Below are 13674 nucleotides of genomic sequence, written 5' to 3'. Positions count from 1 at the left end.
ACAGAGCTAGTTCCAGGACAGGCTCCAAAGCCACAGAGAAACCCTGTCTCAAAAAAAAAAAAAAAAAACCAAAAAAAAAAAAAGATTTTTAGTTGAAGGTATGGAAGTTAATGATAGTAATAAGGTACTTTGCAATTATGTGGGATTTGGTTTATCAAAAATCTTAAAATCTTAGATCTTTCTGAGGCTGATAGGATATTGCTTATCCTACAGGAAGGGTTACCAAACAGCAGGATGGGAAGAATTCCTAAGAAAAAGAAATAAAATGCAGAAATATTGGGTGCGAAGTAAAGCTGTTTTTTTGTTTTGTTTTTGTTTTTGTTTTTGTTTTTTTTTAACTAATCAACCCATGAACTGAGAACAGGTCTAGATTTGGTCAGTTGGAATAAAAGTAGAAAAAACGAAAGTAAATATTGGAACTATTTCAGCGGAGGAGCAGAGAAGATACACTTAAGCCCTGCTGATAGGATTGTGTGACCTGGAGAAATTAGTAATACCACCAGCATCAGAGCCTGCTGACCATTGCTGACCATTCTCGTTAATAAGCCGCCCGTGTGTCTTACCCACAGAATGCACAGATTTCTGCCTTTTCCACCATCCTGTAAGCCAACTAGAATCCCTGGTTTAGTCCTCATTCCTGTGGATGAGAAAACCGTGCTCGTAGTCAGGATAGGCTCCGTGCGCTGTCACAGTGACAGAACGCGAGCTCAGGTGGCCATTTTACTCCTGGGAAGTTTTGCAGTGCTGAGTTTAAGGTACTGCTGCAGTACCAGTGAAGTCCAGAACGTGGAAATATCCAGCAGGTTCTAATACTTCACTTAAATCCAGCAGCAGGAGTGGTTTAAACTTTCAAAGAAAAGAATATGAATAAAGAAAAGAGAGAGACAGTGCTATGGGGAGTGTTTTGAAGAGGACTTGCCTTCAGCGGATTGGCTGAACCAGGGTGATGAGTTGAGGGCGGAAGCTGGAGATGAACAACCAAGCAACAGACAATTAGGAGTGAAGAGTGTGCCTAGGAAGAGAGGACCAGGGTGAAGGAACAGGTGTGAAGCCGAAGAGAAGATGATATGCAAGAAGGACAAATAGAATATTAAAATGTTTGGGGACAAGGCTGAAAGCCGGATTATACTGGATTGAAGATTCTCATAGGTATGGCTCCTATGAGAAAATACGGAGTTTGTGAAAAATCTGGGACTCAAAACCTTAGAGTGCAAATCCCAGAGCTCACTAAACCTTCTCTCTTTACACGAGGCTTCCTAGAGGTAGCAGGTGGAGGGTCCAACTCGAGTCCTCCCGAGTCACTGAGTGGTGCTCCACTCTCCAGGAAGCTGGAGTGGTCTGTCTTGGCTGTCAACTTGATTGATTGAAGAGTCACCTTGGAAATAAACCTTTGTGCATTCTTATGAGGGGTTTTCTGGATTAGGTTAATTGAGATGAAAAGACCACCCTAAATGTGGGTGACACTTGCATATCCTGGGGTCCTGGTCCAAATGAAGAGCAAACGAGCTGAGTAATGCCATTCCCCTCTGCCTCCTGACTGTGCATGCCGTATTCCTAGCTGCCTTGGGGTTCTGTTGCCAGCCACGCCTTCCTTGCCATGATAGACTAGAGCCTCAAACTGTTACGCCATCAACCCTTGCTTTCTTCCTTAAACTTCTGTTTTTAGAACTTTTGCCACATTAGTGAGAAACAAGAGTAATTCAGGAACTGTCTGACTCTCCCTGTGCAGTGCTAAGCTCAAGCCCTGGGAGAACAGCCCATCCAGCATCATTTACGGTTCTGCCTCACAGAGTGCAAAATGAAAATGTCTGTTTTCAAAAAATTTGACTTTGTTTCCTTTCAAACTCTGAATTTAAAAAATATTTCTTATGTATGTAATATTTATTTGTGTTTATGTTTATTTTTATTCAAAGAATGGAGTGGCCTTATCTATGTTCATGCAGAACACCTTAACAAGATTAATGAGGTAACGTATCTTTCTTTTAAAAATAGGATTTTTAGAACACCGGGTTTAGTAATTTATTATTTCATTACTTGTACATTTAAAAAGGTTAGCTGAGCTTCAAACTGTGTCTATTGTAATAATGGACTATTTCTTTATGCCACACAGAGCAGTCATTAGAATGACATGTTAGTGAGGTGTGAACAGCTTTGAAAAGAAGCAGAAAATAATTTAAGAAGCAGTGTCCATATAACCATCTCCCGCCAGGAGCAGCTATAGTGAAAGTCAGATGCTGACAGCAGGCAGAGAAAGGACCGGGATCGAGAGGTGACACGCAAAGGCCCCTCCAGGAAGAACAGTAGAAGTGGGCTGAAGCAGACTACATCCAGATGAGGGAGACTATAAAAGCTCTCTGACAAAAATGGGCTTACTTCGTATCTGGATAAAGAAAAAGGGTGAAAAAAATGCATTTCAGGTTACAAATTTTGACATGTTTTGAATCTCTTTCTGACTTTACTCAACGCAAGCAGTTTAAAGGTATGAAAACTGAGAAAATTGATATCTAAGCATGCTTATTAATTAGGCATTTCTGTATTTTTATACTCATCTGAGAATCTAGAAAAAATAATAGAATCATCATGTTACTGATTTAAATACCATTGCCTTATTTCTCCCATCACACTGTTCTTTACTTTTTTTCCTAGTTTAAAATTTTAACTTTAGATTATTTTACTTTGTGTGTATGAATGTTTTGCCTGGGTGACTATATTGTGCACTGCATGTGTGTCTAGTGCCTTCAGAGACCGGAGGAAGGCATCAGATCCCTTGGAACTGGAGTTTGGATGATTATTAGCTATTATATGGGTGCTGGGAATTGAACCTGGGTCTTCTGCCAAAGCAACAAGTACTCTAAACCACTAAGCCATCGGTCCCTTTTTCTAGATTTTTTTAATTTTATTTTTTTCAATTAATTAATTTATTTTTGAGACAGGGTATTATGTAGCTCAGTTTGGCCAACCCACACACACACACACACACACACACACTCACACACACACACACACACACACACAACTTACTGTTGGTCATGGTAATCCCTAAACTCCTGATTCCCCTGCTTCCATCTTCTGAGTGTGCATCTTCTGATTACAGGTGTACAACCCCACATCTAGCTAAAAGTTATTCTCATTTAAGTAATCCTTTCTATGTGGAAGAGGGCTTATTGGGAACTATTTAGTCTCATTAGACCAATATGTTACATTTTGGTTAGAACCTATTACAACTGCATACTTCGGAAACATTTTCAATCTGCCTGATAGTATTCTCACTATCCTGTTGTGACAGGATGTACTTTTATATTATTACTTTTTAAAGATAAGGTCTTGCTATGTAGCTCTGGCTGTGCAGGAACTAGACCAGGATAGCCTTGTACTCTTAGAGATACACTTCTATCTGCCTCAAGTGCTGGGATTGAAAGTGTTTACCAGTGTCCCCTATGCATGTCTTTGTAAACAGAAACAATAAGATTTATTTTAAACACTAAATAATGCTTATATATAGGAGCAGTCTATGATCATTTAGATAGTAATGCTAAGTCTTTTTGGTGGGAATCTTAAGTACTTGGTTTTGTAGCTCTGTGTTTTAGACCAGGTTATCTCTTCAGATAGGACTGTAATACCCCTAACCTGACTGTAGAGCAGACAGTTTCACAGCGAGTGTGCTGTATTGACAGCTGTGGAGAGCCCCTGGTGCTAAACGTATTTCATAAGTTCTCTGATTAGAAGACAGTTACAGTATGTACTACCACTGCAAAGCAGACAGTGATTCAGGAAGTGATTCATGGTTTGCTAACCCTCTGTAGCACTAGTGTGAGCTGCTGTGTGCTTGGTCTCATGTCACTTCTGATGGTGCACACGTTCAAGGAGTCACACTACCCTTGATGGTTCTTGTTGCTAACACTGCAAAATGTTGAAGACCTTAAAATGATGTATATAAACGAACACTTCTGTTAGAATTATTCACATCCATTTTTCTTCAATATACAGACTACCATTAATAAGCGTTGCTCTGGTTCAAGGCTGGGCAATGGGTGGAGGAGCAGAATTTACCACAGCATGTGATTTCAGGTAAGGTAAAAATTGCTGTAAGCATAAACACATTAAGCACATGCATGAATGTAGTTTAGCCTTAATTTCAATATTTCATATATTCTTAAACAAGATAATCAATTAAAGACTATTTTCTTTTTATCAGTTATTTAAGTACATAATTTTTAGTTTAATACAGTTACTATTGTTCAGTTATAAGCCATTTTTAAAAAAACAACAAAACCCAGTGACTTAATAAATCCATATTAGCAGAGGTCCTAAGAAGGAAAGTCAGTGAAATATATGAAACTCTTAAAATTCAAGAGAATTATTCAAAAGGAGTAAACAACTGAAGAGCATTTACATAGAAGAGTGTGGACGTAAAGATTCCCCTGTGGCTGTCTTCAAGAGGTTTTCTGAGATCCATTCCTTTCTGAGGTCAAGTCTCCACCATCGACTTTATAAATGAGAGAACAAAAAATGCAGGAAATTCTGGGAGCTTGTAGCTTTTCCCCCTTAAAATGATTTCCAGCTCTCCATAACTATGTGGGTAGAGAGGCCATAAAATCTGCCCATGCTTGAGGCTGCCTTCTTACTACTGTCCCAAGGAATCACTCTGAGCAAACCTCTGTATTCTGTTGTATGCGTGTCCTGAAATCCATAAACATGGAGTAAGACAGTATCACATTGAACTGTTCTGTATTGACAGCTTTGAGGAGTCCCTGGGGCTTTGAGTCATGGCAGAGAACTGTGTTTGCAAGAAAGTTAGGTGTTTTATTTTTAAAAATACACTTGATCCTTTTAAGTGTTCAAAAACTGGTATGTGTATTGTAACTGGGGCAAAAACTGGAGGGCGGCAAGGCCTGAATGCTGGCTGCACATCTGCTGATCTTCACTCTGTGTGCTGCTTTATCTGTCTGCCTTGAGGAAGCAACTGTGTTAACTTTTTATCTCTCCCATAAATATTTAGATACATTTCAATGAGGTCATGAGTATATAGATTATAGTATAATGTTCACCCTTAGTGCTCACCAAATATTATTTTGAGTCTTAGTATTACCTAATATTACCATTTTATTTTTTTAGCAGAAATGTCAATAAAATAATAATCTGTCATACTTTAAAACTGTTTCTTTTGTTTGGCATGCTTTCTGCTATAGGACTAATCTTGATTTCATTATATGTTTTTTAAAAGTATTTATAGCAATACAGTTTACATATTTATAGAATTTACTTATATATTTACTTATAGAGTGATTTGGTATAATATTAAACAGAAGATAGTTTCAGCTTCTAAAACCTTGCCCACATAATGTATATTTCTAAAAAATTACTTTTAAAAAAGGGATTTATCTTTTTTTTTGTGAATTTTTTTCTTCCTTATGTGTGCACCTGTGCCCACAGGGTCATAAGGCATCAGATCTCTCCTGGAAGTGGAGTCAAAGTTGTTCTGAACTGTGACATGGGTGCTGGGAATCGGACTCACATTCTCATTAAGAACAATAAGTGCTATTAACTGCTTAAGCATTTCTCCAGCTCCTAAAACCACTTTGTCTAAATGTGCTTATTCCTTCTTTTCTATTCATTATGTACACTTCATCTTTCAAAATCTCGGCATATACATTAAGAGAAAAGTTTCAGTCAAATTTTGGCTCAGTTTCTGAAGCTAAGGACATGACCCTTCTGCTCTGATAAATAGCATTTTGAATATCAGAGTTATAAAGGTTTTTGAAATAATCTTATATTCAGATATAAATTATATGTAGCCAAAAGCACCCATTTTAATTGTGCAGTATAAAGGTATTTTGATGATGCATATACCTGTGTAACCACCACAGTTAAGATGTGGAACATTTTTTTTTTTACACTTGTGAATAGTACTACAATAAGCATGGGTATGCAGGTCTCTACTGTATGTTAACTTTGATCCCTAAAGGTATATCAACAGGAACGGTGCGTATGACTGATCACATGGTAGGTCTGCCTTGAGTTTCTGGAGGAAGCTCTGTGCATTTTCACAGTGGCTTTGCAGGGTGCCATCTCACCAGCGGTGTCGCCCTCGTTGGTCGGGCATTTGTTCTTTCTCTGTGACTTGGTGAGAGCAGTCAGACTAGGGGAGGCGGGATCTCCATGGAGTTTCCATTTGCATTTCCTAGCAGTTAATGAATGTTGAACATACTCTTTTATGCGCTTATTGGCCATTTACACTTACTTTGAAAATTGTCCGTTTCGCTTTGTTCATTTATTGGTTGTATTATTATTTGGGGAAGAATAATTTTGAGTTCTCTGTGTGTTTTGGATTACCAGTCTCCTGTCAGACAGATGAATGGCTGGGGAAGATTTCATTCTGTTCTGTGAGTTGTTTTTTCATCCTTATAGCGCCATCCTTTGCATTACAGAGCTTTTGTATTTAATCCAGTCGCCATCCTTTGCATTACAGAGCTTTTGTATTTAATCCAGTCCTACTCGTTAGTTTTTGCGACTTCCCAGGCCACAGATGTGGTATTCAGGAGAACATTGGCTGTGCCTGTATCTTGAAGTGGTTTCTCTTAGGAGTTGCAAAGTCTCACGTCTTAAAATCTTCAATTCACCTTCAATTAATATTTGAGCAAAGTAAGAGGTAGTATCTGCTTTTCTCCTCCAGATGGAGGTCCCAGAAATGAAGTGCAGACTTCGCCCTGCCTTCATCTGCGTTGTCTTCTTCGTCATGCTCACTGGCCGTAGCATCCATCTCATCTTGATTCCCAGTGCCTGTTTTCTGAATTTCCTCAGTTCTCTTGTTTGCTTCACTTCTCTCATTCATAGTCACAAATGTGAAACCTGTGATTCACCATCAGACCATGTCTTGCTTTCTTTTCTTATTAGCATCATGATATTGGGTTTTTATTGTTATTTGACATAGGATTTTTCTAGGCAAATGCATCTGAACTGGGATTCCTTTCACTTCATCCTTGATTACATCCCTTGATTCTGTTTGTTCTTTCTTACTGTCTTTTCTCACTGCCTCATTTGTAGATTGTGTAATAATTTTTTACTTCTGTTGACCTCCCACAAACATGCACACATTGAGGGGAGGGGAAGAGAGAGACAGACAAAGAGAAATCAGTTTCTTTTAGTTTTGAATTAACAGTAATGCATCTTAAAGTGGTCATAGCCTTCCATCAAATAATAAACCAATTCATGTAAGATATTAGGATATTACACTGAACATCTAATTCTTGTGTCCTAGTCTTTGGGCATATTTATTTTGCTTCTATGCATTGTAATGGCACAATTACTATATTTTTGCTTTAGTCAATTATCATTTAAATAAATACACATAGTGAAAGTAAATTGCTGTGCTAATTATTTTCACCAGAAAGAATATTTAGGTACAATTATGCTGATTGTCAACTTGACAGGATCTAGAGTCATTTCAGAGACGAATCACTGGGCATGTCCATGAGGGATTACCTAAATTCGGTTCACAGAGGTTTGAAGATCCACCCTAACTGTGGGCAGCACTGTTTCCTGGGCTGAGGCTCTGGACTGTATTAAAAGGGGCATGCATGCCAAGCACCAGGACTCACAGCTTTCTGTCTCCTAAGTGTGCATGCAGTGTGCAGAGCTACTCTCCCACTCCTGGTGTTATACCTTCCTCCCCATGAAGGAGTGCACCTTCCCATTCCCAGTGCCTTACCTTCCTCCCTATGATAGACTGCACGCTCCCTTTCCCAATGCCTTACCTTCCTCCCTATGATAGACTGCACCCTCCCATTCCCAATGCCTTACCTTCCTCCCTATGATAGACTGCACTCTCCCATTCCCAATGCCTTACCTTCCTCCCTATGATAGACTGCACCCTCCCATTCCCAATGCCTTACCTTCCTCCCTATGATAGACTGCACCCTCCCATTCCCAATGCCTTACCTTCCTCCCTATGATAGACTGCATCCTTCCCATTCCTAATACCTTACCTTCCTCCCTATGACAGACTGCATCCTTCCCCATTCCTAATGCCTTACCTTCCTCACCATCATGGAAAGCACCTTTGTACTCCTGATGCCATGCTTTCCTTGACATGATAGTGTGCACTCTTGTAAACTGTGAGCCAGAATAAAGCCTTCCTTCCTCCATTTCTTTCTTCTCAGTAATTTACCATCACAATGAGAAAAGTAACTATCACAGATTCCACACAGCAACTCTGTGGAGTTTATAAAATGTTATTTAACGTCATAAATGCAGATGAAAATTTTCCTAACAAGGAATTTCTATGGCATAGATTTATTTATTTCATTGTGTGTTGTTTGGCTAGTTTAGAAACTAAGTTTTGATAAGACGGTCTAACATTTTTGTTCTGTGTATATCAAACATAAACGTTCTGTCTCATGATTGTTACAAAATCAGTACCTAGGGAACCGTGACTCAGTCAAAAGTAGGTGCCTGACAACAACTTTGAACCCCCCCCTTCCCCTCTTCACCACAAAATCTGACTGCATGCAGGGCTAATTTAATACATTTAATATTATCACAACGTCTTTTGTGACTTCCAGTGTTATAAACTAAATATCTGTAACAAATGTTTTCCTATTTTAACTTCTTATAAATGATGTAGAGTAATAGAAAAAGTGTGAGAGAAGATTCAGCAAACTCTTGAATAAGAAACTTTTTGTTTCTCATTTGGTGATTAAGGACTTGTTTCAGTTAACAGTTTTATTTATTACTTGGAAACTTTATAAAGTTGTTTTGATGTAGGAGACTGGTTTACCAAGATCTCACTCAGATTCTGAAAACCAGTGTGAGTGGATTCATGGATACAATGAAGAAAAGAAGTTCTATCATAGCACCCTCTGCTGTCAGGACTTCAGACTGCATTGGGTTGCTGCATTTTTGTTCTTCCAGGAAGTCACACTGGCTTTGTGGGTGATGTGAGACTAAATAGGAAATGCTTTATATATAAGCTGATAAATGCTTGATTTCTTTATTTTACCCAGAAATACAAGTATAGAGTATAAAGTTAAATTATGTAATTATATAAATATAAAATATACTTAAAGAGTTCTAAGCTGTATGCAAACATACTGATATGCTTAATATTCCTACAAAAGAACACACTTAAGAGTTTATCAGTGTTCGCTGGAGAAAATAAAAATCCTTTAATGTTATATCTGGTGCTCTTCTTCAACCATGTGCTAGATTCGAATCATCTTTCACATGAATTTTCTTCTCCATAATTTGGAATAGTTAGGATTTGGAATGAAAGGAAAAATATCAGATAAAACCATCAAAGACAACTTTATCTTTGATATACTGTGTCATTTTAGATTTAATGCCTATTGGAATCTTTTTTTTTTTTTTTTTTTTTTTTGCTTTTTCAAGACAGGGTTTCTCTGTGGTTTTGGAGCCTGTCCTGGAACTAGCTCTGTAGACCAGGCTGGTCTCGAACTCACAGAGATCCGCCTGCCTCTGCCTCCCGAGTGCTGGGATTAAAGGCGTGCGCCACCACCGCCCGGCTGCCTACTGGAATCTTACTAAATATTTGTTGTGATATTTATTGATTGTATGTCTCTCCTAGCAGATGTGCATAGTAATGTAGCTGATGCTTTTTTGAACTGCTTTCCAGTGAAAGCTCATGTTCATGGAAGTCACCTCGTCACGAATTGAACATTTTTAGCACTTATACATGCCAGGTATACCCATCTACAAAATATGTATGTCTTAGGTTTCTAGAAATTTTTCCTTGTACTATGTATTTATTATTTGTTAAAGCATTTAGTCTCAGCCAATTATAGTATCCATCCTCCCAAATCAGAATTTTGTGGTTTTGTTATCATACTAAGTTATTTCAGTCTGCCAAAGTACCTTTCCCCTGGAGAGAAGAGTGCTTGGATGAAAAGGTCAGCTGCATGAATTCCAGGCAATTACCAGGGAAGTTAAGTCAGTTAAAGGGGGTTGAAATACACACTTTAAACAGGAACTTCCCTTTTTAGTAGAAAGCTGTGAAAGCTTCTGCTTTGCAGATACTATTTGGGTATTTGCAATACAATCTGTGGTCAAACACAGTCTAAAAATATTAAATGTAAAGGCCCAGAAGTGAACACTCTTTCAGTTGATACTGCGTGCTCTTCTGAATGGCCTACTGAAGTCATGCCGTTCTACTCTGTCTGCCGAGAGGTGACTCTTCCTTTGTCTCGTACAGCGCTTAGGAGCTGTCTATAATAGTATCACAGGACTTGCATTCAGGTAATTTTTATCTTACTTAATAATTGCTGTAGAATATAAGAGTAGTAATATTGGGAATTTGATTATACAGTTAAAATTGGTCTATTTTATTAATGGTCTTAATCTTTTAACTGTATTTCATTAAATTAGACTTTCTAGTTAGTATATATGTTTAGGGAAAATATCTATAGCATTTGGGGCTAGCTGTGTTCTATGTAGAAAGGAAAGTCATGCTAGTTGATTGTTTTCAGTGCCTTACCAGTTATCTCTGTGATAAAGTATTTTAATTGGTATCTGCAAAGCAAAAGCTTTCACAGCTTTGTACTAAAAAAAGGAAGTTCATACCTAAAGTGTGTATGTTGGCCCCTTTTAACTTTTCCAGTAATTGCCTGGAATTTATGCAACTGACATTTCATCCAAGCACTCTTCTCTCCAGGGGAAAAATTCTTTGACAGATCGAAATAGTTTAATATGAAAATACCCCTTCTCCCCACCCCACAATCACCAGTTGATAATAGATTTAGTGTGTGCGCGGGTCAGAAACACTAGCTTAAATCAAAATTTTCTTCTGATTCTTTCCAAGAAAAAATAGCCTTTAAAAAAAAAGGTAGATGTAGTGGTGCACACCTTTGATCCCAGCAGTGGAGACAGAGGCAGGTGGGTCCCTGTGAGTTTCCTGAGTTCAAGGTCAGCCAGGTCTACGGAGTTAGTCCCAGGATAGCCAGAGCTATGCAGAGAAACCCTGCCTCAAAAAAAAAAATGATAGTAATAATTAAAGAAAAAGAAAAAAGACTTGGGTCCTAGGAAAATAACCCAGTTGTAAACTGCTTACTGTATGAGCATTAAGAGCCAAGTTCAATTGCTGGCTTCTCCATACACAGCTAGGCCTAGTAGTGCATATTTGGACCAGAGCTGGGGATATGGAAACCATCTCTGCCTGCCCCTAGGGCTCACTGGGCAGCCAGTCTAGCCTAATGAGTTAGGTCCAGATCCTATGAACAACTGTCTCATGTCTCATGATGGTTTCTTGGGAATGATACCTGATCTCTGGCATACACAACACATGTGCTCATGTCTACATGCATGTACACACACACACACACACACACAAAGACTTTTGTGAAGTAAAAATGGGCATTGCTCAGTGCTCAGAGTTCAGCTTCATAACTACTTTTGACAGTCAAAAGCACGTAAGCATTTAAATTATATACAAACTTATAGAAAGGTGGTATGAATGATACAAGGAATTTCCCATGCCATACAAAATTCCCCTTTTTTTAAAAGCATTGCTACTTTGATTGTTTTTTTTCTGCATTGTGTTCTTGTTTATTTCCCCTCTGGACTAAAGAAGATAGTCAAAATGTGTTCTTTAGTTACTTAGAATAGTCAATATTTTTCGTTTGATGTGATTTTACGTGGAAAACATGGATGTATTTGATGTTTACTTTAATTTTTTTCTTTTGTTTTGGGAGGGGTGTCTGTGTGTACATGTTTGTCCATTATTGAGGACCAGCCTCAACAAAAAACACTCCTCACCAAGATAAAGGTGTGTTGACAGGGTTTCTGTCCTGCCTGGTTTCTGTCCTCCTATGAGGTCTCACAGCTGTTTAGCTCCAAAGAAATCACACAGAGGTCTATATTTTATAAACTGATTGGCCCATTAGCTCAGGCCTCTTATTAACTCTTATAACTTATATTAGCTCATTATTCTAGTATATGTTAGCCACATGGCTCGGTACCTTTTTCAGTGGGGCAATCACATCTTCCTTCTTCAGTGTCTGGACAGGACTGCTGAGGAATTGTCTTCTTCCTCCCCAGAATGCTCCTGTTCTCATTGTCCCACCTCTACGTTCTGTCTGGCTACTGGCCAATCAGCATTTATTTAAAACATAATTGGCAGAATATAGACAATTGTCCCACACCAGAGGTGTGGGAAAATAAAGACACAAATCACATGACAGTATCAGGAGGGAGTTTCAGGGATTATTCAGACCCTGAACATCCCCCCCCACACACACACACACATACCCCCTATTTATTTTTCCTCAGCTTTTATATGAAAGTAAACTGGGGGAGCAGGTAACAAAAGCCTTCATTAACATTCTGTTGCCTAGGTATCAAGATGACTCAAGTCACATTACTTGGTCAACACTTTGTCACACAGGCAGAAAACACCTCCTCCTCCTCCCCATTGTTACAATAGTTACAATGGAAGGAGCAGAATCACATTAGCATATCCTGACCACCTCAGGATGGCACAGAGTTTACTTAACTTCAAAAAGGCCAGGTGACCACCTCCTGTGTTGGAAGGTGCAAATTATGCCTGTTAGTCCCTCAAATTCTCTCACCAGCAGACAATGTTGAGAAATGGGCCTGCATTTCTCAGTTCCTACAGTACAAGTGCACACATGTGGAAGATAGCTCCGTGTTGAATCTTCCTCTACTCCTCTCCATCTGAACTTTAGAGATAAGGCCTCTTTTACTACTATGGCTGGCCAGCAATCCCCTGGAATCAACTTGTCCTTGTCCTCCAGCTTTGGGGTTATAGATAAATGCTGCTGTGCCCAGCTTTTTGTGGGCTTCAGTATCCAAACTCAATTACTTTATATACTAAGCTGTCTCCCAGCCTCCACATTTTATGTTTTGAATGTGCAGACTATAAAGAGTAACTTAATATTCTTTTTAGTATTTTAATCCTATCTCATGAGAATAAACTCTAGAAGGTTGTATCTAAAGTTAAATGAATATTAGCATGTTAATATTAGTTCTTAATGGATTTTCCTTAAAGAAAATACACTACTCATACATTCTTTCTGCCCTGCTTCACTTTAACCTTTACAATATCACTGCTTTAAAATCTTTAAATATTATGTTGTTACTTTTATTGCCTAATTTCCCTTAAGAAACTTTAAAGACATATCTGTTTTTCCTTCTTTCACAGTTTGAATCCTCTATGTCTTGTAAGACAAAGAATTGTTTTTCATTATTTAGAGAGACAAAAACATAAATGTTTCTTATTGTCGCCATTCATGTAATTACTACTGAAGGGCAGACTGCACACTACCATTTACTGCAGTGGTTCTCAACCTTCCTAATGCTGTGATTCTCTAATATAGTTCCTTATGTTGTGGGACCCACAACCATAAAATTATTCTGTAACTTAGCTATTGTTATGAATCATAATGTAAATATCTGTGTTTTCTGATGGTCTTAGGAAATTTCTGTCAAAGGGTCACTTGATCTCCAAAAAGGTCACCCACATGTTGAGAAGTACTGACTTACTAGGTTTCACTGTGTAAATACAGTTGCTTTAATTTTGAATGCACTAAGGATGATGTAATATTAGATGAGGAAACAATTTAGAATTCTAGAAGACACACTGTTACTGTGCTGACCTGCTTAGTGACTCTACTAAACCATTGTAGAAGGAGCTGTGGGCTGCGT

General features: G+C 38.4%; 1 protein-coding gene across 8 annotated transcripts in view; it reads left to right on the top strand.

Moving 5' to 3' along the window:
• Positions 1-13674, top strand: part of Echdc1 (ethylmalonyl-CoA decarboxylase 1) — a 29815-nt gene that overhangs the window by 11619 nt on the left and 4522 nt on the right. For all 8 annotated transcript variants that reach the window (XM_013352394.2, XM_026787474.1, XM_013352392.2 and 5 more), the window contains 2 exons: positions 1914-1966; positions 3988-4068. In XM_013352394.2, coding sequence (XP_013207848.1) covers positions 1914-1966; positions 3988-4068 — 134 coding nt within the window. The remainder of the gene's footprint in view (positions 1-1913; positions 1967-3987; positions 4069-13674) is intronic.

This window comes from Microtus ochrogaster, linkage group LG9 (genome assembly GCF_000317375.1).
Source record: "Microtus ochrogaster isolate Prairie Vole_2 linkage group LG9, MicOch1.0, whole genome shotgun sequence".
NCBI lineage: Eukaryota > Metazoa > Chordata > Mammalia > Rodentia > Cricetidae > Microtus > Microtus ochrogaster.
This window is presented reverse-complemented; position numbering and strand designations above follow the sequence as displayed.